Source organism: Saimiri boliviensis, chromosome 14 (genome assembly GCF_048565385.1).
Source record: "Saimiri boliviensis isolate mSaiBol1 chromosome 14, mSaiBol1.pri, whole genome shotgun sequence".
NCBI lineage: Eukaryota > Metazoa > Chordata > Mammalia > Primates > Cebidae > Saimiri > Saimiri boliviensis.
This window is the reverse complement of record NC_133462.1, coordinates 3,443,250-3,467,083: the sequence shown is the minus strand read 5'-3', so window position 1 is coordinate 3,467,083 and position 23,834 is coordinate 3,443,250. Positions and strand designations below refer to the sequence as shown.

Sequence of the window (23,834 nt, the reverse complement as noted above, 5' to 3'; positions counted from 1 at the left end):
GTGGCGGTGTCAGTGTCAGGCGACGAAATCGAGGAATCAGGGCGTTTGCTCTGCCGTGGAACTGGTCCATGCTTGACGAGACGTTCAGGCACCCAAATTGGCGAGGCAGCAGACCTGGGAAAAACACAAACATGTCCTCGTCCCCAGATGAGGACTGGATCTGGTCCATGCCATTGGTTGGCTAAAGGATCTTTCCACAAGACCTCAGCCGTAGCCTTATCCTGAGGGTGCCAGAAACGGTCGGCGGCGGAGAAGCCATTGGCATCCAAAGTTAAGAAATTTAGGACATATAAGGCATGACGCAACCAGTTGTGCGGCGTCTTATGAATAAAGTGAAGGGTACTGCCCTGTTTGAGTTTATGTAGTAAAGTTTTGAGGACAGCGTGGGAGCGTTCCACAACGCCCTGACCCTGAGGATTAAAGGGAATGCCAGTGCGATGACAAATCTGAAACTGAGAACAAAAGTTAGCAAAACCTTTGCTGGTATAGGCAGGACCGTTATCAGTCTTTAAAATCTTGGGGGGTCCTATAATAGAGAAAACTTGTAAACAGTGAGAAATAACATCCTTCACAGCTTCACCTGTATGAGCAGAGGCCACAACAAAATGAGAATAGGTGTCAATGGTAACATGTACATATTGTAATTTACCAAAGGGTGCAAAATGAGTGACATCCATTTGATAAATATGGCCTGCCTGCAAGCCTCGAGGATTAACCCCGTAATGTTGGGTAACAGGCAGGTGAGGCAAACAAGACGTACAGGTTTTAACAATTTGTCGAGCCTGCTCTCTGGTTATCTTAAATTGCAAACGAAGGATGTGCGCACTTTGGTGATGCAGCGCATGAGAAGCCTCGGCCTGTTGGATAGAAGATAAAACAGGGAAAACATGTTGAGTAAGTTGGTCAGCAAACGAATTACCCTCAGTCAGGGGGCCAGGCAGGGTAGAGTGAGCCCTGATATGTCCTATAAAGAAAGGATGAAAACGTTTTTGCACCGCTTGCTGCAAGGGAAGAAGGAGATGAATTATTGGAGAGGAGTCTGAAAAGGAAAGAGGAGCAGTTTCTAAATTTTGTTATCAAATTAACCACATACTGACTGTCAGAATAGATATTTAAGGGCGTATCCCAATTTTCTAAAACATACTGGACTGCCAGTAACTCCACACGCTGTGCCGAATGTTCATTTGTCTGGAAGGAACATGGCTGTTTGTTGACCGTTCCAGCTGCAATCCCAGAAGAGGAACCATCAGTAAAGGCTAAAGAAGCAGAAGGCAAGGGCGATTTAACGCAGGTTTGTGGAAAGATAAGAGAGAATAAAATTGTAGTAGTTTATCAGCAGGATAATGACACAAAATTTGTCCAAGAGTCAGAAAACTGCCACAGCCACTGCTGTTGGGCATTAGTATATGGGACAACAATTTTCAAAGGTTCAGTGCCAAACAGAATTAAGGCACGTTGCCTGCCCTTGGCAACCAACGTAGCCACCAGGTCAAAGTAAGGGGAAAGGATTTTACCACGACTGGCTGGAAGATGGATCCATTCCAAAATCCCTTGTTGCCAAAAAACTCCAGTAGGGGTGTAAGCAGTGCGAAGAATGCAGTAACACCATGGCATATTGTCTTTCATTCTGATCAATTTTTGTTGACGGAGGGCATCATGCACAAGTTGCAGAGCCTGTTTAGCAGGATCCCATAACGATCTACGAGAGGTTGGTTTGGAAGGACCCTTTAACATATCAAAGAGGGGCTTAAGTTGACCCGTGGTAAGTTTTAAACTAGGGCGAATTCAGTTAATATCACCCAAAAACTTTTGGAAATCATGTAAAGTCTTAAGATTACCTGTGGACAAAAGTGGAGTTTTAAAGGAGACCTGGTTAGACTCAATGAGTCTTCCAAGATGATGGTAAGGAGTAACAGTTTGAACCCTGTCTGGAGCAATGATAAGATTAGCTCTATTAAGACAGTATTTTAGGAGTTCATATGCCTGAAATAAAAGAGACTGCGGGCCGGGCGCGGTGGCTCAAGCCTGTAATCCTAGCACTTTGGGAGGCCGAGGCGGGTGGATCATGAGGTCAAGAGATCGAGACCATCCTGGTCAACAAGGTGAAACCCCGTCTCTACAAAAAATTAGCTCGGCATGGTGGTGAGTGCCTGTAATCCCAGCTACTCGGGAGGCTGGGGCAGGAGAATTGCCTGAACCCAGGAGGCGGAGGTTGCGGTGAGCCGAGATCGCGCCATTGCACTCCAGCCTGGGTAACAAGAGCGAAACTCCGTCTCAAAAAAAAAAAAAAAAAAGACTGCGAAGGGGCAGCCAGCAACAAATCATCCATATAATGCAATAGCAGAGCATCAGGAAAGTCCTGACGCAGTGGGTAAATGGCCTTGGCAACATAGGATTGACATAAAGTAGGACTATTTGCCATTCCCTGTGGGAGAACAACCCATTCATATCTATCATAAGGCCTCTCAAAATTGGTAGATGGAATGCTAAAGGCAAAACGTTTGCAATCAGCCGGAGCCAGAGGGATGGTGAAAAAGCAGGCTTTTAAATCAATAACTATAAGATGCCACTCCTGCGGCACCACAACAGGAGAGGGCAAGCCTGCTTGTAGCGGCCCCATAATTTCCATGGTTTCATTAACTTTCCTTAAGTCCTGTAATAGTCTCCATTTACCAGAACGCTTTTTAATGACAAAAATAGGAGAATTCCAAGGACTGTTGGTAGGCCGAATATGACCCGCATCAAGCTGTTCCTGAACCAACTCTTGAGTGGCAGAAATCCTTTTTTTATTTTGAGACAAGGACCATTGCTCTACCCAACCTGGGGAATCAGACTTCCAGCAAATAGGATCAGCATGGGCATCGGGAGAATCAGTGGCCCTTAGGAAAAATACCCTAAACCTCGTTTGTCATATTTTGGAGAAGGAGAAATAGGCTCCGGTACTCCCTGTAAATTTTTACCTAAGCCTTTTCCTTGTCTTTTCATAATCTGCCAAGCAAAATTTCCAGTAGTAAGTTTTGCTTCCATCGCTTCTAAAACATCTCGACCCCACAAATTAAACAGGAGTCCTGGAAGGATATAAGGACGAAAATATCCCTCATGTCCCTCAGCATCAGTCCACTTTAATAAATTAGTAGATTGTTCAGGATTATTACTCATTCCAATTCCTTGTAAAGAAGTCATAGAAGGGGAGGAAGGCCACTGTAAAGGCCATTGATTAGATGAAATAACAAAAATATCAACTCTAGCATCTAGCAGACCCTTAAAAGGCTTGCTAGCAATCCATATAGTCAATTCAGGGCGAGTCAGTAATAGACTGCACCCAATAAGCGTGATTTGAGGATCCAAAAGCGGAGCAACCTCGAGTCTCAGTGGAAAGGGGTTTGCCTATAGAGGTATTCACAGGTATGACAAGAAGCTGCGCTATAGGCTTATCAGGAGTTAGAGTAAATATTCCACGAGGTGCCCAAACAATAACTTTAATTTTTCTAAAAGACTAGATTTACTGAGGACTTGAACCAACAACCTTGCAGTTGCAGGCCTCACACTTTAATGAGCTAACAAGTCACTTGCTTTACAAAAAGTTAGAAAGCTTTCCTTAAATTGTATTTTGGATGCAAATTTGGCCACCTGAGGTGGTGTAGCTTGCCTGAGAGCTGAGCGGGTGGGGCTTGCAGTCGGCAGAGAAAGGAAGAAAAATGTCAGTTTAAAACTGAGCTAGCAGTTTCTGGGCCTTTGGCCCTGCTGCGAGTACCCCCGCCCCAATCATGCGGAGGCAAAGCTTCTGTGGTCAAATTTTCTAAGAGAGAAACAGAAGGACAAACACATTCTCGTAGCTTAGGCCAAACAGAAAGCAAAACTTCACATTGAGGCAAAGGCTTATTGAGAAAACAAAATTGATGGATTTTCTCTCCTATGACGTTCCATGTGGCTTCATCGAGAAAGCCACCTTCAGGGATCCATGGACACATTTCCCTAACAATGTGCACAAATTCTTCAACAGTTTTTATCTTAATATCATAACCATGCAACTTAATCATGGACTGTAAAAGCTGTACAAACATATTACATTCCTTAGACTCTAAATGCCCCATGTTTTACTCCAGACTGAAAACTTGAAAATCAACACTTGTATATACACGATTAAGAAAACAACTCAAAAACTTACTGCTGCAGCCTCACTACTTAACTGATGTGCGTCACTGTAATCCCTCATGTCCAGGCCCCGTGTTGTGGTCGCCAGATGTCGTGGACCGTCCGGGACGGGTAGGCACGTCTGCCCGGGGGTCTCTCGACCTGCAAGAGGGTCCCAATACCTGGAAGAGGGAGTGCGCCTGGAAAATTAATAAAGACAGAGAGAAAAAGCGAGGCGTCTGGAGGGCTGATAGGCTGTGCCTAAACAGCAAATTTTATTTTTCAAAGGCCAGGAATAAATACATTTTCTTGGCTTTGGTTTACGTCATAGTAAGAGGAATGTAAATGTATGCCTCACGTGGCCTATACAATAGAGAAGTCAGATATGCGATCAATGGTTGTAAAAAGTAACAAAATTTTCTACAATCACAAAGTTTGTTTGCATCCAAACATTATTCACAAAGCTTGTTTATATCCAAACATTATTCATGAGACTTGTTTATATCCAAACATTGTTCACAAGGCTTGTTTATATCCAAACATTGTTCACAAGGCTTGTTTATATCCAAACATCATTCCTCCTGGCTGCAGGTATCTCTGGTTTGACCTTGTTTTAGAACTGAGATGTGAAAAGGTTTTTTGGTTTTGCTCATCAGAATATCTTTTTTTTTTTTTTTTTTGAGACGGAGTTTCGCTCTTGTTACCCAGGCTGGAGTGCAATGGCGCAATCTCGGCTCACCGCAACCTCCGCCTCCTGGGTTCAAGCAATTCTCCTACCTCAGCCTCCCGAGTAGCTGGGATTACAGGCACGCGCCACCATGCCCAGCTACTTTTTTGTGTTTTTAGTAGAGATGGGGTTTCACCATGTTGACCAGGATGGTCTCGATCTCTCGATCTCTCGACCTCGTGATCCACCCGCCTCGGCCTCCCAAAATGCTGGGATTACAGGCTTGAGCCACCGCGCCCGGCCCAGGATATCTTTTAATCAGATTCTCCTTTGTCTCAACTTAACTCCTGACTCAACTTAACTCAACTTCCCCATTCAGGAATCTCTGAGTCAGGAATCAAAGCCATCCCTTATGGTGGCATTTTGCTTTGCAAATATTGACAGTTAAACCATTATCTAGGGTACAAGGCAGTTAGGTAAGTAAAGGTTAAAACTTATTGTTAAAGTCATAAAAAGGTTAAAAGCAGGAACTGGTTGCTGGTAGGGGGTTACTCGGTCTAGCAGCAACGCATAGTTTTAGGCCCAAACGATATTGTGGTTGATATTAGAAACTGATCATTCATCTTTCAGTTCCTATATTTCCGGATAGCTCGACTGCCTCCAGTAGGAAACTGTGTTTGGGATCAAACTCACCGTCTAGTGAGACTCACGCCTTTTAGGGGTCTCACACGGGAGTGTTCCCCACATAGACCCCCAGCCCCTCCTCCCTCAGACCCAGGAGCCCAGTCCCAGCCCCTCCTCCCTCAGACCAGATTCCGGACGCCAGCTCTCCTCCCTCAGACCCAGCAGTTCAGACCCCAGCCCCTCCTCCCTCAGACCCAGCAGTCCAGTCCCAGCCCCTCCTCCCTCAGACCCAGCAGTTCAGACCCCAGCCCCTCCTCCCTCAGACCCAGGAGTCCAGTCCTAGCCCCTTCTACCTCTAGTGCAGGTGTCTGGGTTTCCAACCCCCTTTTCCCTCAGACCCAGGAGTTCTAGCTCAGAGACAGTCCCAGGCGAGTGGAGACTCCCTGGTCACTGTGCTGTGAAGCTGATGGATGAGCTGGTGTGCACTAGGGATTACGGTCCCAACCTGGCCCCCCAGTCCCGCTTCCTCTTCTTGAAAGCCAAGTTTCCTCCCAGCCACCTCCCAGTCACCTTGGGGGAAATCATGGGGAAGTTTCAGGATCTCCACTTTGCGGACTCCCCCCCTTCACCCTCTAACCTCTGTTCACAGGAGGGAAACTGAGATCCAGGAGGGAAATGGGGGCTCCCTGCCCAGGGGCCACTGTCACAGCCTCCGAGCAGCTCCCGCCCACCAGGCCCTCAAATCTCAGCAGGGGCCCATGTGGCCTGTCCCCTTCCCTGTTTTTTTTTTTCTTTTTTGGACACAGTCTCTCTCCTTCACCCAGGCTGGAGTGCAGTGGCATGATCTTGGCTCTCTGCAACCTCCGCCTCCTGAGTTCAAGCGATTCTCCTGCCTTCGTCTCCCGAGTAGCTGGGATTACGGGCAAGTAACCACCATACCAGGCTAAATTTTGTAGTTTTAGTAGAGAAGGGAGTTTCACCATGTTGGCCAGGATGGTCTTGAACTCCTGACCTCAGGGGATCCGCCTGCCTCGGCCTCCCAAAGTGCTGTGATTACAGGTGTGAGCCACTGCACCCTGCCTATCCCCTTCCCTGAGAAACGTTCCCTAGACAGCAGGCCTGGCGTGCCTGAGATGAAAAGCCTCTCTCAGGACCCCTGGACCTGGAGACCCTGACTCAGGCTCCGGCCTCCATTGTCTCACCTCTTCCCAGTCTCCTTGTTGCCCGGGGGACCCTCCCCAACAATGGGGCTCAGTGATGGGTCTCTGTCTCCTTCCCCTGGTTGCTAAGGCCAGAGACTCCCTAGCTACAGAGTCTCCTGGGCCTTTGGGCCACCTGAATCCACCTTCTCAGGCATCAGTTTCCTAAGGAAAGGAATCCCTAGCAAGTTCTCCCAGTTCCGCACCCCTCAGGGCACCGTGGGAGATATGGCCGCAGACCCCCAAGCCCTTCCAGACATCTCTTTCCTGCCAAAAGTTGCCAAGGAGGCTTTTTGTTGTTGTTTTTTTCTTTTTTTTGAGATGGAGTCTCGCTCTGTCGCCCAAGCTGGCGTACAGTGGCAAAATCTCTGCTCACTGCAACCTCTGCCTGCCCGGTTCAAGTGATTATCATGCCTCAGCCTCCTGAGTAGCTGTGACTGCAGGTGCCCGCCACCACGCTCAGCTCATTTTTGTATTTTTAGTAGACAGGATTTCACCATGTTGGCCAGGCTGGTCTTGAACTCCTGACCTCAAGTGATCCCCTCACCTCAGCCTCCCAAAGTGTTGGGATTACAGGCGTGAGCCACTGCTCCCGGCCTGCCAAGAGGCTCTTCTAAACCTGAGATGCCCCCCTCTTCCACCAAGTCCCTAAAGAATCAACGCCATGGACCAGGCATGGCCAGGCTGGTGTGAAGCCCCCACCCCCCCATCCCCATTGCTTCGGGGACTCCCTAGCAACAGAACTCAGAATCCTGGGGCTGGGGGGCTGGGGGGTGGGGCCTGGCCGGTTGCTAGGGCGTGGTCCTGTGAGGCCTCTCCCCACAGCGGCCCGGAGGTCTGGGGAGGCGACATGTTGGGCTCTGGGATCCCCGCACTGGGTCTGCTCCTGCTACTTCAGGGCTCCGCAGGTGAGGCCAGGAGCAGAGGAGGGCTCTGAGGAGGGCGCCTGGCCCCACACAGCCCAACACTGCCCTTTCTCTCGCAGATGGGAATGGAATCCAGGGATTCTTCTATCCATGGAGTGAGCAGCGGATGAAATCCTGGGTCTGAGGGAGGAGAGCCCAGATCGGACCCCTGGGTCTGAGGGAGGAGGGGCTGGAGTCTGGACTCCTGGGTCTGAGGGAGGAGGGGCTGGGGCCTGGACTCCTGGGTCTGAGGGAGGAGGGGCTGGGGTCTGGACTCCTGGGTCTGAGGGAGGAGGGGCTGGGGCCTGGACCCGTGGGTCTGAGGGAGGAGGGGCTGGGGGCCTAGACCCCTTGGTCTGAGGGAGGAGGGGCTGGGCCTGGACCCCTGAGTCCCGCAGAGTAAGCACCAGGAAGGCAGCCTGGGAGCGTGGCCTTGGCATCCTGTGTCTGAGGCCTTTGAGGCGGGGCGCTGTGAAGAAGCCAGCCACTGGTGGTTGGTCTCCAGGCTGTGAGGGTGACGTGTGGGATCGGGAGAGCTGTGGGGGCCAGGCGGCCATCGACAGCCCCAACCTCTGCCTGCGCCTACGGTGCTGCTATCGTGATGGGGTCTGCTACCACCAGCGTCCAGATGGTGAGGGCCCCGGGTCCCAGCTCCCTGGGGGGTGGGTCTGGCGCAGGAGCCCCGGGTCTTAACCCTGCCTCCCTTGTCCAGAAAACATGCGGAGGAAGCACATGTGGGCGCTGGGCTGGACGTGCGGCGGCCTCCTCTTCTTGAGCTGCGGTATCTGCTTGTTCTGGTGAGTGGGCCTGGGCTGGGGTCGGTGCCTGCATCCCCAGGGAGCCCGGGGGGGCACCCTGCCGGGGCTGAGCGGTTCGCTCTCTGCAGGTGGGCCAGGCGCCGGGACCTGCTGCACACTCCCAGCTTCCTGGCGAGTAATTGCGACCTGTCCCGGAGGGTCTCGCTGCTCTCCAAGGAACGAGGGAGCAAGAAGACATCCATCTCCACGGCCAAATCGGGCAAGGACACGGAGGGGGGCACCGAGGGGGAAGGGACAGAAGAAGGCGAGGAGACGGAGGGCGTGGAAGACGAAGATTAGGGGTGTCCCCAGGGGAGCGCTCAATACAGATATGGTGTGTGGACGCATGGTCTCTTCTCTGAAAGCTGTGGGGAGCAGAGGCACCGTGTACACAGAAGTGGGGGTACAGGTGGGGGCTGCCGGGGTCTTGGGGATGGGAGCTCCGGGGGCCCAGGCTGTGGCCATGGGGGTGTAAGCTGAGGGACCCTGGAATGAGAGAGGTCTGGGACGTAAGTAGGGGATCTGAGCTGAAGGAGAGCTGGGCTCACAGGGGCCCTGGACTGGCGGGGCAGAGGTGTGTGAGGGCTGGAAGGAGGGTCTGAAATGCGGTGACTAGGGGCATGTGGGGGTGGCGGGGGCTAAGCAGTGCCTGGACTGGCGGGGAGGGGCATGGCACAGCTGGGGAAACATCCCCCTCAGTCTCCTGCCACATGAAGTGTCCCTGCCCCCACCCTGGATGCACCTAGGTGACCATGGGTGGCTCTCCACCAGTAACTGAGCTTGGCGAGGCAAGGGGTGGGGGTTCCGGATACAAGGTGCCTTCTTGAAGGGCAGGGGCCTCCTCCATGGATGACAAAGCAAGCTCCCAGCTCCTAGTGGCCAGGGCAATTTTCCTGGAGGGCGCTGGGGTCCAGGACTCACCCTCTCCATCCCTCCATCTCCCTGCACCAAGTTATCCTTCAAAAGTGTTTCCCCAATAAACATCTCACAAATCCAATTTGCCTCTGTGTCTGCTTCTCAGAGAATCCAAACTCACCCAGGGAGGTCTGGGTAGAATAGAGGGGTCTGGGCTGAGAGCCTTCCCCCCACCCCCTCCCTGGTCCGCTCTGAGAAGGGGCAGCATAAGCCTGGACGCCTATATCCCCAGGGCTCCCGGGCTCCCCAGGGCAGGGGCAGCCTCACCTCGGGTGTGGCCAGGCCCACCTGGGCCCTAGAAGGAAGCAGGCCACCTCGTCTCCGTTCCCACCCCAGCAGGTCCCTCTCCGAGACAGACAGGCAGTGCTGAGGCGAATCTGTTTTTTATCCAGGTGAGGAGGGAGGGGGGCAGGGGGCATCCTGCTGGCCGCCGATGTAGGGGCAGCTGCACATCTCATTCTGGTCCTGACAGCTGGGGCCGAGGGGTTGCTGTGGGAGGGAGGGTGGAGTGAGTGACTGCTCAGGAACCCCTCCTGTCCCTGTGTTCCGGGTGCACCTGGTGGGCAGAGGCAGGGAGCCCCTTCCACCCGCCCTTGCCCCTCACACACTTGCTCCTTCATCCCTGCATGCCCTTATTTGCTGAGTTCGTGCATAAGTGTGTGCCTTTTACCCACTGGAATCCATGGGAATGTGAGCCAGGGACAGGCAGAGGGGGAGACGCAGAAGGAGAGAGGGGGAGACGCAGAAGAGGGGGAGACACAGAGACGCAGAAGGGAAAAGACAGAGGCACAGAGACAAAGAAAGAGACCTGGGAGACAGAGACTCAGAGGGAGAGAGGGAGACAGGCAGACGCAGAGAAGACAGAGGGAGGCCGGGCATCGTGGCCCTCATTTCGGACCTTCACTATAGCACTTTGGCTGCAAGCAGGAGGATCACCTGAGCCCAGGAGTTTGACACCAGCCTGGGTGACATAGGGAGACCCCGTCTCTGGTACCTGTAGCCCCAGCTTCTTGGCAGGCTGAGGTGGGAGGATGGCTTGAGTCCAGGAGATGGAGGCTGCAGTGAGCCATGATTGCACCACTGCACTCCAGCCCGGACGACAGAGCGATGGGGATGGCTCTGCTCTGCTACTCATGGTGTTCTCGGAGGCTGTGGGGGCTACCAGAGCTAGAATCCGTGTGTCCCTCTGCTAAAATGCAGGTTCTCTGTCCTTCACATGCCAGAGACTGCTCACTTTCCCCAATAAGGGGGAGTCCTGGGTTTGAACAAGCTCATTGTCCCTGTAAGTGGGGCCTGCGTTCAAGTCAGTGTGGTCTGAGTCTTTGGTGGAACCTCCAAGAGTGGAGGCCTGTGCAGCTGTTAGACGTTTAACCTACGTAAAGGATTTTCTTTTTATTTTTTTGAGATGGAGTCTCACTCTGTTGCCCAAGCTGGAGTGCAGTGGTGTGATCTTGGTTCACTGCAACTTCCGTCTCCCAGGTCCAAGTGATTCTCCTGCCTCAGCCTCCAGAGTAACTGGGATTATAAGTGTCTGCCACCATGCGCAGTTAAATTTTGTATTTTTAGTAGAGATGGGATTTTGCCATGTTTGCCAGATTGGTCTCAAATTCCTGACCTCAGGTTATCCACCTGCCTCAGCCTCCCAAAGTGCTGGGATTACCACTGTGCCTGGCCTCATAAAGGATTTTCCTTTTTTTTTTTGAGATGGGTCTCGTTCCGTCGCCCAATGGTGTGATCTTGGCTTATTGCAACCTCCGCCTCCCAGGTTCAAGCAATTCTCCCACCTCGATCTCTCAAAGTGCTGGGATTATGAGCGTGAGCCACCGTGCTCAGCCAGGATTTTCAAAGGAGAGAGTAACTGCAGGTGCTTATGTTGCATTCCATGCCAAGCTCCATGCCAGCTCACGCTTCACCCGAGCAAGCGGTTGTTCATGCTCTTTTACCCCACCCCCTGAACTGAACCACAGCACATGGAGTATGATTGGGGCGACTATTTCCTCACATCTCAATAAAAATAATATATAAGTGGTAACATTCTGGATGCATAGGAGAAAAGTTAATTCTTTACCTACATAGAATGTCCTTGGATAGGAAGGTTTTTTTTTTTTTTTTTGAGACAGAGTTTCGCTCTTATTACCCAGGCTGGAGTGCAATGGCGCGATCTCGGCTCACCGCAACCTCCACCTCCTGGGTTCAGGCAATTCTCCTGCCTCAGCCTCTGGAGTAGCTAGGATTACAGGCACGCGCCACCATGCTCAGCTAATTTTTTGCACCATTAGTAGAGACGGGGTTTCACCATGTTGACCAGGATGGTCTCGATCTCTTGACCTCGTGATCCACCCACCTCGGCCTCCCAAAGTGCTGGGATTACAGGCTTGAGCCACCGCGCCTGGCCAGGAAGGTTTAATTCTTTTACAAAACCCCTATTTGAGAGATGGATTCAGTCACCCATCCATCCATATTCCAATAAATGCATTCATCCACTCATCTGTGTATCCATCAATCAGCCCCAACGATCCATCCAACCTCCCATTCACCCATCTACCTATCCAGAGCATGCACAGAGGCTGGGCAAACCCCGACTGTCTATGGATAGTCCTATGGACCAGCCAAGGCCCCTGCCCCAAGGAGTTCCCAGGTGTAACCGCAAGGTAAGGTGCCGCAGGGCAGTGACACCGGCACCCTCATTCCTTTTGTTCACTAGGAGTCTCTGAGGCCTCCCCAGTACCATGCTGCATGGTGAGGCCAAAGATACAGAGAAATATCAGGCAAGGTTCCCTCCCCAGCCATATCCATTCATGGTTCATCCACCAATCCACCACCTACCCACATCTACCCACAAAACAACCCATCCATCCATCAATTCAACCACATCTCTGTGTCAACCAACCCATTAATTCACCCATCCACCCCCTACCCATCTGTCCATTCATCCATCTATCCATCAAACAACTCATCCATCCATCCACCCATCCATCTACCCATCCACCCCCCACCCATCTGCCCATTCACCCATTCATCTGTCCATTCACCCACCCATCCATCAAACAATTCATCCATCCACCCATCCATCTACCCATCCACCCACACACCCACCCACTCATCTACCCATCCACCTACCCATCTACCCACCCATCTGTCCATTCACCCATCCATCCATCAAACAATTCATCCATCCATCCACCCATCCATCTACCCATCCACCCCCCCACCCATCTACCCATTCACCCACCCATTCATCTACCCATCCACCTACCCATCTACCCACCCATCCATCCATCCTACAATTCATCCATCCACCCATCCATCTACCCATCCACCATCCATCTACCCATCCACCCACCCACCCATCTACCCATCCACCCACCCATTCATCTACCCATCCACCTACCCATCTACCCACCCATCTGTCCATTCACTCATCCATCCATCAAACAATTCATCCATCCATCCACCCATCCATCTACCCATCCACCCACCCATCTACCCATCCACCCACCCATCTACCCATTCACCCATCCATCCACACATCCATCTATCCATTCACCCATCCATCCATCAAACAATTCATCCATCCATCCACCCATCCATCTACCCATCTACCCATCTACTCACCCACTCATCTACCCATCTACCCACCCACTCATCTACCCATCCACCCACCCATCCACCCATCCAGCCATCCATTCTTCCATCCATTCATCCATCCATCCTTCCACCTTCCTACCCAACCACCAACCTTTCCTGATTTCACCCTTTTTGCTGGGCAATGCTAGGAACAAGGGCACCAGGAATCTGGTCTTACCCTCGAGGCACTCTCCGTCAGATGGGAGAGACAGTACCAACACAGACCCAGCAGATGGCCATACACGCAGCAAGAGGAGTCACTCAGACAATATGAAGATCCAAAGAAAGCCAGAGAAATTGAGTTGGATCTTAAACACGTGAGAATTTTTCTGGGTGGAGTGGAGACAGCCAAGGGCACTCCTGGTATAGAGAAGAGCAGGAACAGGGACCAACTGGCTATCTGTAGACTGAGAGACATCATTACTGTGGAAAGGCAGGAGAAATGGGGACAAAATGTGAGGCCTCCACAGCCCAGTGAGTGCTTCAGTTTAACCAAAGGTGAAGAGGGAGCCACAGCAGGTCTTTGAGCAGAGGCAGCAAGCTGGAGAGGTGTGTTTAGGAAAGAGATAGAAGGTAGAGGGGAAAGGCGAGTGAATGTGTGGTGGCTTCACTTCTTCTGCCTCGGTTGGTCTTTCTTACTCCTCCTCTCCTAGGACTACAGGTCAGGAGAATCCCAGATCCTCCACCTACGTGTTGTGTGGCTTTGGGAAAAAGTGGTGCCTTTCTGTGCTTCAGTTTCCTCCATTGCAGAATGGAGATGGTTAATAGTAGTGACCTCAGAGACCCAGTTACATCAAGGGGATTAAACGGGGACTGGGCCAGGCTGGATGGCTCACACCTGTCATCCCAGCACTTTGGGAGGCCAAGGAGAGGAGATCCCATAAGCTCAGGAGTTTGAGACCAGCCTGGCCAACATGGGAAAACCCCGTCTCTACTAAAAATACAAAAATTAGCCCGGCAAGGTGGTGCACGCCTGTAGTCCCAGCTACTTGAAAGGCTGAGGTGGGAGGATTGCTTGAGCCTAGGAGGTCCAGGCTGCGGTGAGCCAAAATCACGCCACTGCTCTCTAGCCTGGGTGACAGTGAGAGACCCTGTCTCAAAACAACCCGAAAAGACAACAACAAAACCAAACCAGAACGAAACCAAAAAAAAAAAAAAAAAAAAAGGGGGGGGGGGCCTGGTGCGGCTGGAGCGAGTGCGGATCTCCCCGTGGGGGGCCTGTGACTCGGCCGCCACACTTCCCACCTCACCTCCAGGGCAGGGTCTCACAGCCTCCCCCACTTCCGCACCTGTGCCTGCTGTCTGCGGTTCTCGGCTAGTCTCCCCATCCGGTCTCCACTGGCCCTGGCACTCTACCTCCCCTTGGCCGCTCTCAGTCTCCACCTGTCCAACGCTCCCCGTCTGTCTCCATTCCCCCACGTCCCTCCCTCCGGCCCTGCGTCTCCCCCGCCGCCCCGCCCGCCTGCCCCTCACCTGGGCCTCACTCGCTGCCCGCGCCCGCCGCCCCGGGCCCGGCCTCGAGCGTGGCGAGCTGCAGGCGCACGCGGCGGGAGCCGGCGGCAGGCGGCGGGGGCGCGCGGGTGGCTCGACGCGCTCTCCGGGAGCCGGGCGTGGGGCGCGGGCCGGCGGCGGCGGGCGCCGACCAGCGGCGGGAGAGCTTGCGCGCCAGGCGGGCGAGCGCCGAGGGCCGCAGGCCGTAGTCGCGCTCCAGCTCCTGGCGCGAGATCTCGATGTTTCCCGTGTACCAGAGGATCCAGCCCAGCAGGCTCAGGAACACCAGCAGCGCGCCCGAGTAGATGAGCAGGTCCCCGAAGTCGCGGCCGCGCACCTGCAGCTGCGCGAACACGCCGGTCAGCAGCGCCGCCATGCCCGCCACGTCCAGCGCCACGGCCAACAGCAGCGCCATCCGGCAGCGGCCCAGGCCGGTCGCCGGTGCGGGCGCGGCTGCCGGCGCGGACGGTGCACTCGGTGGGGGCCCCTGCGAGGCGCACACCGCTGGAGCCGCCGCCATGGCCCTGCACCGCCGCCGCTGGCGTCCGGAGAGAGCGTTCCGGGGTGCGGCCCAGCCCGGGGCGGGGTCAGGGGACGGCGCCAGGTGTGCCAAGTTCCCGCCCGGCCACCTAAGCTGGGCTGGGCGCGAACCGACCCGGCCGGGATTGCCCCGGCCGTGGTTTCCGGGCAGGGGCTGTTGCTCAGAGGCCTGCGCTGGGATAGCCAGGCGCACAGCCACGGGTGGCTCAGGGCCCGTGCCACTAGGGAGGTCACACATGGCCAAAAATCAGGGCATTTTAGTGGTTGTTTCTGCTCAGTGTCCGCCTCCCGGAGCCTGTGCGTATCAGACAAGGCCCCTAGACCTCAAGGATATCTGGGACGCAAAAACCAGTAGTCGGGGCGGTCTAAGGGGGGAAACTCGGGGTGGGAGTTCACTCCGCGCATGTCTTCTGGGGTCTCCTGTGTGCCCAGCGAATGAAGCCAAGGGCACAAAGAAGGACCCATCAGGTCCAGAGCGCAGCCGTGGAGGAGGCTGGGCAAATCCCGACTGCCTGTGGATAGTCCTATGGACCAGACGAGGGCCCTGCCCCACGGAGTTCCCAGGCGGAACCGCAGGTTAAGGCGCCCTGGGGAGGTGACACATGCACCCTCAGTCGTTTTGTTTAGTAGGAGTCTCTGAGGCCTCCCCATCGCCATGCCTCGTGGGTGAGGCCGAGGACACACAGAAATATCAGGCAAGGCTCCTGCCCTTTGGGTGGCCCTGACAGCGGATCATAACCTCCCAGGGAGCTGATGGGGTGTGACAGGCACACTGCAGGCTCGAGGCACAGGTGGAGAGCAGGGAAGAGGACCGGCGATCTGTGGAATCCCTAAAGGGAGCCAAGAGCAGCCACATGCAAATCTCCCTTCCTCCAAATAACTCTCCCTTAGAGGGCATCGCGCTTCCCCGGGCTGGCAGTCTGCGAGAAGTATCCGAGTAGGTTCTCGCCAGGCTCGAACAGTTTTAGGGCTTAAAGAAAACCCTGGGGAGGGCGAACTGCAAGGGGGCTGCCGAGATTAGCCGAGGGATTCCGAATGAAGACGGAGTGTTTCCGAACAGGCACACCTCTCCGAAGAGCGTTTCCGGATGGTTCCGAAAATACCCGAGCGGGCCTCGGCGCCTTCATCGGCCGTCACCGCTTGGGTTTACGAAGACCGGAAATATCCAAAGGTGCCGGGGCTAGGCTTACATAGGTCTTGCATTCACAAGTTCGTTCATAAAACAAAAGTTTATTGAGCGTCCATCATATGTCTATTACAGTGACAAGCGCTGGGAGAGCAATACCGGAGAAACAACGGGGAGGAATGGGTCCCGGGACGTCTCGAATTGGAGCCATTCGGAAATCAGCCGTGGAGTTCCGAAAGCTTCCGGACTTTCTGTCGGTCCTCTAACCAAAGAGTTCCGAGTATTCCCGAGCGTTGAGCGTTTGGTCGGCGGAAGTAGCCGAACATCCTGGAGCCGCCTCGGAGGCGGGGACCGACGACCCCCGTCGTGCCCGCCCAGAGAGGAAGCGGAAATGCGTGTCCGATATTAAAGTCGTCGCCCCGCCCCCTGCCTGTCTCTTTCCGCCTCAGGTCGTCGCCGCGATAGGAGGTGAGCGTGCGCTCTTCGCCGGCCCGGCGTAGCCGCCATCTCGCGCCCACTCTGTCAGCCCCCTGCCTGCTTTCTCCCCTTGCGCCTGAAGAGCCCTTGGCGGATCCCCATCCCCGCCTCCTGAAGTCGTTGTGGATTCTCACGTTATTTTCCCCTCGCCTTCGTTGCCCGCAGATAGTCTCGGCTGTCTGAGTTCGGGCGCGCCGCCTTCGGTCACTGAGTCCCGCCTGTCAAAGTTCTGGGTCGCTGTCTGCCCTCAAGTGTCTCCCATTCACCCAGGTTCCCAGTCGCTCTCTTCCTCTGCTGTCCGCACGGGGCCCAACCCCGGTTCAGTTCTCCGCGTCTGACGCCTTCCACGTGCCCGTTTCCCCGCAGCCGCCATGTCTGCGCATCTGCAGTGGATGGTCGTGCGGAACTGCTCCAGCTTCCTGATCAAGAGGAACAAGCAGACCTACAGCACCGTAAGTGGGGCCCGGATGCGGGGCTCCTGCGGGAGGAGGGTCCTGGGCCCCGCTCCGGGTCGGAGGGCGGGACCTTCGCGTGTCTCCGTGTCTCCATGCCCTGCGCCGCCTGCTTCCCAGGAGCCCAATAACTTGAAGGCCCGCAACTCCTTCCGCTACAACGGGCTGATTCACCGCAAGACTGTGGGCGTGGAGCCGGCAGCCGACGGCAAAGGTGTCGTGGTGGTCATGAAGCGGAGATCCGGTGAGTTTTAACCGGCTTGGGCCAGAGCGGACCCCTTCCTGGGGCAAGGAGCTGTGAATTTTTGCTCTCAGGCGGGAATAGTGACCCTGCCATGGCGGCGAGCATCCCTGGCGCCAGGATGTCGGCCTGGGACCTGACTCCCCTCGGCCGACTTGCCAGCTCTGGGAGCCGCGCGCGTTTAGCCGGTGTCCTCACTTGTTAAGTGTTGAAACGAAAAAGGACCTGAACTTCCCCGGCGGTTGAGAGTTGAGGGACGGGGTTGCCGTTTTCAGATGAAATCCTCAAAGCAAGTCAGGGTGGGGATGGAAGGCTACATCCCACGGGTGGGAAAATTGAGGCACAGCAGGGGAGGGGCCCTCGCTGCCACGCGTAGCAAGCTGGCTTGGTCGCAGCCATTTGACTCCCATTCTGCCCGTGTAGGTTGGAGAAGAGGTCTGGAGGACCCTGCCCTATACACTGTGCTGTGAGGCACAGGCCTTTCTGGGAATTCCTTGAGTTTGTGTGAGAGGGGGGTTTCTGACAGAGGAGTCCAGCTTCACACGTGTTCTTGGCGAGGGCTGTGTTTGGTTTTTTTAGAGTGAGTTTTTCTCCGGTCCCTGATTGGAACTGCTTCAGAGCCAAAGGCCCTTTCATTCAATGGGAGCACAAACGCAGCCTGCTGGCTAGTGGTCCTCCTGTCTCAGGGATGCGCAGTCCAGGGAGCAGCCAATTGCTTGCGCCTGGGGACCCCGTTCTGAGGCATCCTGAAAGCACTTGAATTGGCAAATAACGGGTGGCCCTTCCTGGAGTAAGGGACTGGATGGAGTCAGGGGTAAACCCTGCTCTGGGGTCAAGCCCCTCTCAGCCGATGAGCTGATGTTTAATGCCCACTGCTGTGGTGGTGGGCCTGGGCTTCTTGGGAAGCTGCTCATACCCATTACCGGAGCTCAGGCTCTGGCCGGACCTGGATCAGATCCTGACTGAAGCAGCAGCTTCCTGGCATAGGTAAGGGGTGTTTTCCTGGTGGACAGAATTGGGCTATGAGTGTGACAGAAGCTGTCTCCTCAGTACCCTGATGATGAGTGAGCTTCTGTTAAATGGACAGGTGGGGAGACAGCTACCTGCCGGCCTGCCCAGGCGTCCACCATTGGCCCAGGGTGCTCATCTTAGTGTGAGACTGTGTCCACACCTGTGAGGTGCCCTTAAGGCGCAGGTTAGGTTGACTGACTCCAGGACCTCCCTCATCCTCAACCAGGCCAGCGGAAGCCTGCCACCTCCTACGTGCGGACCACCATCAACAAGAATGCTCGCGCCACACTCAGCAGCATCAGACACATGATACGCAAGAACAAGTACCGGCCTGACCTGCGCATGGTGAGCCGGCGTTGGGGGTCAGGTTGCGGGAGGCTGGCCAGTGTTGTGGGGAAGGGCCTCCCACTTCTGGTTGCATATGTGCTGGGGAGGGATGGGTTCTTGCTTTCAGCCTACTCCCCCCTCCCCCAGCATGAGCCTGGGGGTGGCTAGTGGTGTGTGAGCTGAGCCTTGCTCTGCCCTCCCCGCCCCCTAGGCAGCTATCCGCAGGGCCAGCGCCATCCTGCGCAGCCAGAAGCCTGTGATGGTGAAGAGGAAGCGGACTCGCCCCACCAAGAGCTCCTGAGCCCCCTGCTCTCAAGCAATAAAGAGTCAGCTGGCCTTCTCAACCTGCCTCGACTGTGCCTCCTTTTTTGAAGAGCTCTGGGGAGCTCTGGCCTTGTGTGTTGTCATTCAGGCCATGTCATCAAAACACTGCATGTCGGCTTGTCCATCTGGAGGTGATGAGATGGCTGGCCATGCAGGAGGGGTGGGGTAGCTGTCTCGGCACTGATGGGTGCGAGAGTCACTGTTTCACAGAAGAAGCTAGCTGACCTGTGATCTAGACCTGTCCCATTGAGAGAGGGTCTAAAGACGCCCAGCTGGGGTTGTGGCTTCCATTCAGAAGAAGACAGGCCTTTTTTTTAGCCCAGAAGGGTGCGGACTGAGGCCTGGATCCTGAGCTGCCCACAGCCCTGTTCTGGGCCCTGGTGCTGCAGCAAGGTTTGAGGCCTTGTGGTGTTCCCAAGATCTGGGGGACAACAGGCGTGGCGTGAGGAAGACCACTTTCACATCCAGGGAGTGGGCACAGCCACACTAGGAGGGGATGGGCTTTGAGATGGGCAACTTGGTAAGTGGTGGCTGATACCTGTAAGCGAGGTGACAGCCCCAAGTTGCAGTGCAGCAGCAGGCATTGAACAGCCTGAGCATTGTTCCCCCACTGCCAGCCCTTCAGCTGTCCCCATCCCTCCCCAATCTCTCTGAGCTGGCTCCTGTCATTCAGGTCTCAGTGGTGGCTCCTGGGCCACCCTTTCTAAAGTACCTTCTCCTCATTGCCCAGCCCTCCTGTTTTCCTTTGTACTGTTTCCTTCCTAGTGTTTATTACAGCTTGTGAGGCTAGGGGTTTGAGACCATCCTAGGCAAGATAGTGAGAGACTGTCTCAAAGATAAACTTAGCTGGGTGTGGTCCTGTGGTCCCAGCTACTCAGAGGTTGGGTAGAGGCTGATGTGGGTGGAGCACCTGAGCCAGGAGCATGAGGGTACAGCGAGCCCATGATGCCACCACTGCACTCCATCCTGGAAGTCACCATGAAACTCAAGAGAAAGGCTTGGATGGGGAGAGTCATGCTGTTGATCCTGACATGTTTCCTGGGCACCTACTCAGCCACTGCCAGGAACCAAGGATCCAACATCCAGGGCACCCCTGGTTCCTGCCATCCTGGGGGACCCAATTCAGAAGCCTCTGCTCCCTGTCTGAGACCACCCATGGCATGTCTGAATCACACCTCCAGTGGTCCCTGCTCCCACAGTAGCAAATTGATCTTTACCAATGATAAATCAGACCTGTGCCCACCTCCCAAGAGGAATAAAAGCCTAGGGCCAGCAAGGCCTCTGATCTGGCCCTGTCTTCCCAGCCTCCTTAGGCTGCAGTCTCTGAGGCCTCTCCTCGTCGACGCTCCTAGCTGGCCCCTAGGCTCAGTAAGACACTGTCTCCAAAAAAACAAAACAATTCACATAACATAAAGTCCATGCTAAAATGTATAATTCACTGATTTTCAGTCTTCACAAAGTTTTGCAACCACAACCCCTATCTTATTCCAGAACATTTCATCATCCTGAATGGATACTCAGTATCCATGAAGCAGCCACTCCCACGCACATTCCCTCTAGCCCCTGGCAATCACCAATCCTTTGGATTTTGTTTTTGTTTTATTGAGACAGAGTATTACTCTGTTGCCCAGGCTTGAGTGCAATGGCATGACCTTGGCTCACTGCAGCCTCCACTTCTGGGGTTCAAGTGATTCTCCTGCCTCAGCCCCATGTAGCTGGGACCACAGGTGCCTGCCACCATGCCCGGCTAATTTTTGTATTTTCAGTAGAGACTGGGTTTCACCGTATTGGTCAGGCTGGTCTTGAATGAACTCCTGGGATCAAACAGTCCTTCCACCTCAGTCTCCCAAGTAGCTGATGCCACAGGTGTGTACCACCACACCCAGCTAATTTTTATTTATTTATTTTTAGAGATGGGGTTTCAACATGTTGGCAAGGCTGGTCCCTGACCACAGGTGATCTGCCTGCCTTGGCCTCCCAAAGTGCTGGGATTATAGGCATGAGCCACCGCACCCATCCCTAATTTTTAAATATTTTTGTAGAGACAGGGTCTCACTATGTGAGATGCACTCCAGCATGGCCAAAGAGCAAGACTCCGTCTCAAAAAAGAAAAAAAAAATAAAGCAAACACCTATGTAACCAATACCCAGGTCAAGAAATTGAAGACTACAGACCCTCAAAACCATCCATGGCTGGAGGTGAACATTATTCTGATTTTTATGGAAGTTACTTGTTTTCTTTTCCTTTTTGAGGCAAGGTCTGGCTCTGTCACTCAGGCTAAAGTGCAGTGGCACGATCTTGGCTCACTGCAACCTCTGCCTGCCATGCTCAAGCCATCCTCCCACCTGAGCCTTCTGAGTAGCTGAGACTACAGGGCATACACCATGATACCCAGCTGATTTTTGTATTTTTTGTACACAGAGGGTTTTGCCATGTTGCCCAGGCTGGTCTTTAACTTATGAGCTCAAGCCATCTGCCTTCCTTGGCCTCTCAAAATGCTAGGATTACAGGCGTGAGCCGTTACACCCGGCCTCCTCATTTTCTTTTATAGTTTACCACCAACATATGTATGAGAATTTATTTTTGCTTATTTTTGAATTGTGTATGAGGCATTCAAGCTGTAGTATCTTTTGTGACTTGCTTAGTTTTGATTATGTTGTGCTGTGAAATATTGTTTCTTGAATATACAAGCATGTTTACACTGTAATTGGGACAAATGTTTTAAACTTGTTGTGTATGTGCAAGTACATGAGAGATGGGCATGGTTGTACGTGCCTATAGTCCCAGCTACTCGGGAGGCTGAGGTGGGAGATGGGAGAATCAGTTGAGCCTGGGAGTTTGAGGCTAACTTGTACAGCATAGTGATAACCCATCTTTTTAAAGAAAACAACCTGTGTCCTGTAGAGTCAGAAATGGGAATGGGAGTCCAGGTGCGGCGGCTCATGCCTGTAATCGCAGCGCTTTGGGAGGCCAACGCAGGCGGGTTACTTGAGGCCAGGAGTACGGGACCAGTCTGGCCAACGTGCTGAAATCCCGTCTCTACTAAAAATACAAAAGTTAGCCCAGCTTGGTGGCACACGCCTGTAATTCCAACTACTTGGGAGGCTGAGGCATGAAATCACTTGAAATTCCTGAGGCGTAGGTTGCAATGAGCTGAGATTACACCATTGCACCCCAGGCTAGGTGACACAGCGAAACTCTATCTCAAAAAAACAAAAAGAAAAGAAATGGGAATGCGAATTTCTAAAGTGGCATTTGGGCTTGAGCCACAGGAGGGAGTTACCCCGGCATGGATGGTTGTAAAGAAATAAAAATAAAGGGAACCTTGATGTAAATGAAAACCAAACCAAAACAAAAAAGACGGTTGAGTAGTAAGTTGAGTTCTTAACTACAAAGTTTCAAAACGGGCTTTACCATCTCACTCTTCCAACTGGAGTCTATAGCAATTCCTAGTGCTCTGCCACTTTGCCCACACTTGGTATTCTCAATTTAATTGTTGTTAATCTCCAAGGAATATAATGGCATCAATCTTGTCTACATTTGCGTTTTTCCAATTACTAATAATGTCGAGTACCTTTACATGTGTTAAGCAGCCATTTGTATTTCCTGTTTTGTGAAGTGCTTGTTCGTGTTTTTACCAATTTTTATTTTGCTTTTTTTTTTTTCTTATTGACTTGTAGGAACTCTTTATACATTTTGTTGTGTAAGTGGGGAGGTGCAGGGTTGGGGGGCTGAGACAGAGTCTCGCTCTATTGCCCAGACTAGAGGGCAGTGGCACAATGTCAGCTCACTGAAACCTCTGCCTCGCTGGTTCAAGCAATTCTCATGCCTCAGCCTTCTGAATAGCTGAGGCTGTGGGCATGCACCACAATGCATGGCTAATTTTTTTATTTTTTAATTTTTTTTTGAGACGGAGTTTCGCTCTTGTTACCCAGGCTGGAGTGCAATGGCGTGATCTCGGCTCACCGCAACCTCCGCCTCCTGGGTTCAGGCAATTCTTCTGCCTCAGCCTCCTGAGTAGCTGGGATTACAGGCACGCACCACCATGCCCAGCTAATTTTTTGTATTTTTAGTAGAGACGGGGTTTCACCGTGTTGACCAGGATGGTCTCAATCTCTCGACCTCGTGATCCACCCGCCTCTGCCTCCCAAAGGGAGGGGATTACAGGCTTGAGTCACCGCGCCCGGCCTCATTTTTAAATTTTTACTTGAGATGGGGTTTTGCCCCATTGGCCAGGCTGCTCTTGAACTCGGTCTGAAGTGATCCGCCAACCTGGGCCTCCCAAAGTGCTGAGATTATAGGTAAACCACCGTGCCCAGTTTATTCTGAGGAAGCATCTCTGTCACCCAGGCTGGAGTGCAGTGGCACTATCATAGCTCACTGCAGCCTCAACCTGCCTGGCTCAAGTGACCCTCATTCTTCCACCTCTTGAAGCACGAAGACTACAGGCCCACACCACCATGCCTGGCTTATTTTTTTTGAGAAGTCTTGCTCTGTTACCCAGGCTGGAGTGCAGTGATGCGGTCTTGGCACACTGCAACCTCCGCCTCCCAGGTTCAAGTGATTTTCTTTGCCTCAACCTCCCAAGTAGCTGGGATTACAGACAGGCACCACCACGTCCAGCATAATTTTTGTATTTTCAATAGAGACAGGATTTCACCACGTTGGCCAGGCTGGTCTCAAACTCCTGACCTCAGGTGGTCTGCCCGCCTCGGCCTTCCAAAGTGCTGGGATTACAAGTGTAAGCCACTGTGTCCCTCCTCGTTTAAGGTTTTAATGGAGGTTTCATTAGATGGCATATTAAACAAATCATTGACCATCGATCACTGACCTCAACCTTTAGCCCCTCTTCCCAAAGGTTGGTAGGGGTGGGTGGGGCTGAAATTCCCAACTCTTAATTCTGCCTTGGTATTTCCAGTGACCAACTCCCTTCCTGAAGCCACCTAGGGCCCATCAAAGATAATTCATTAGAACAAA

At 53.4% G+C, this 23,834-nt stretch overlaps 3 protein-coding genes across 6 annotated transcripts; 2 read left to right on the top strand and 1 right to left on the bottom strand.

Moving 5' to 3' along the window:
- Positions 1-362: 362 nt before the first annotated feature.
- TMEM238 (transmembrane protein 238) lies at positions 363-15,223 on the bottom strand. 2 transcript variants are annotated; one of them, XM_074385904.1, is made up of 2 exons: positions 14,342-15,223; positions 363-4,334 (listed from the first exon to the last, which is right to left on the bottom strand). In XM_074385904.1, exon 1 carries the CDS (start codon positions 15,135-15,137, stop codon positions 14,349-14,351), a length of 789 nt encoding a protein of 262 aa, XP_074242005.1. In that variant the 5' UTR covers positions 15,138-15,223; the 3' UTR covers positions 363-4,334; positions 14,342-14,348. The 2 variants fall into 2 exon arrangements, with proteins under 2 accessions (XP_074242005.1, XP_039322727.1); XM_039466793.2 differs by lacking the exon at positions 363-4,334 and adding an exon at positions 9,606-9,730.
- On the top strand, positions 7,439-8,704 carry TMEM190 (transmembrane protein 190). Its single transcript, XM_003944683.4, has 5 exons — positions 7,439-7,532; positions 7,610-7,645; positions 8,035-8,160; positions 8,242-8,326; positions 8,416-8,704. Exons 1-5 carry the CDS (start codon positions 7,475-7,477, stop codon positions 8,624-8,626), a joined length of 516 nt encoding a protein of 171 aa, XP_003944732.3. The 5' UTR covers positions 7,439-7,474; the 3' UTR covers positions 8,627-8,704.
- A 1,205-nt stretch (positions 15,224-16,428) lies between the features above and the next one.
- On the top strand, positions 16,429-18,877 carry RPL28 (ribosomal protein L28). Of its 3 annotated transcripts, none has more exons than XM_003944680.3 (5): positions 16,429-16,493; positions 16,869-16,954; positions 17,075-17,198; positions 18,433-18,551; positions 18,745-18,877. In XM_003944680.3, exons 2-5 carry the CDS (start codon positions 16,874-16,876, stop codon positions 18,832-18,834), a joined length of 414 nt encoding a protein of 137 aa, XP_003944729.1. In that variant the 5' UTR covers positions 16,429-16,493; positions 16,869-16,873; the 3' UTR covers positions 18,835-18,877. The 3 variants fall into 3 exon arrangements, with proteins under 3 accessions (XP_003944729.1, XP_010330964.1, XP_074242006.1); XM_010332662.2 differs by having other exon boundaries at positions 16,432-16,493; positions 16,773-16,954; XM_074385905.1 differs by having other exon boundaries at positions 16,444-16,493; positions 16,668-16,954.
- The last annotated feature ends 4,957 nt before the right edge of the window (positions 18,878-23,834 follow it).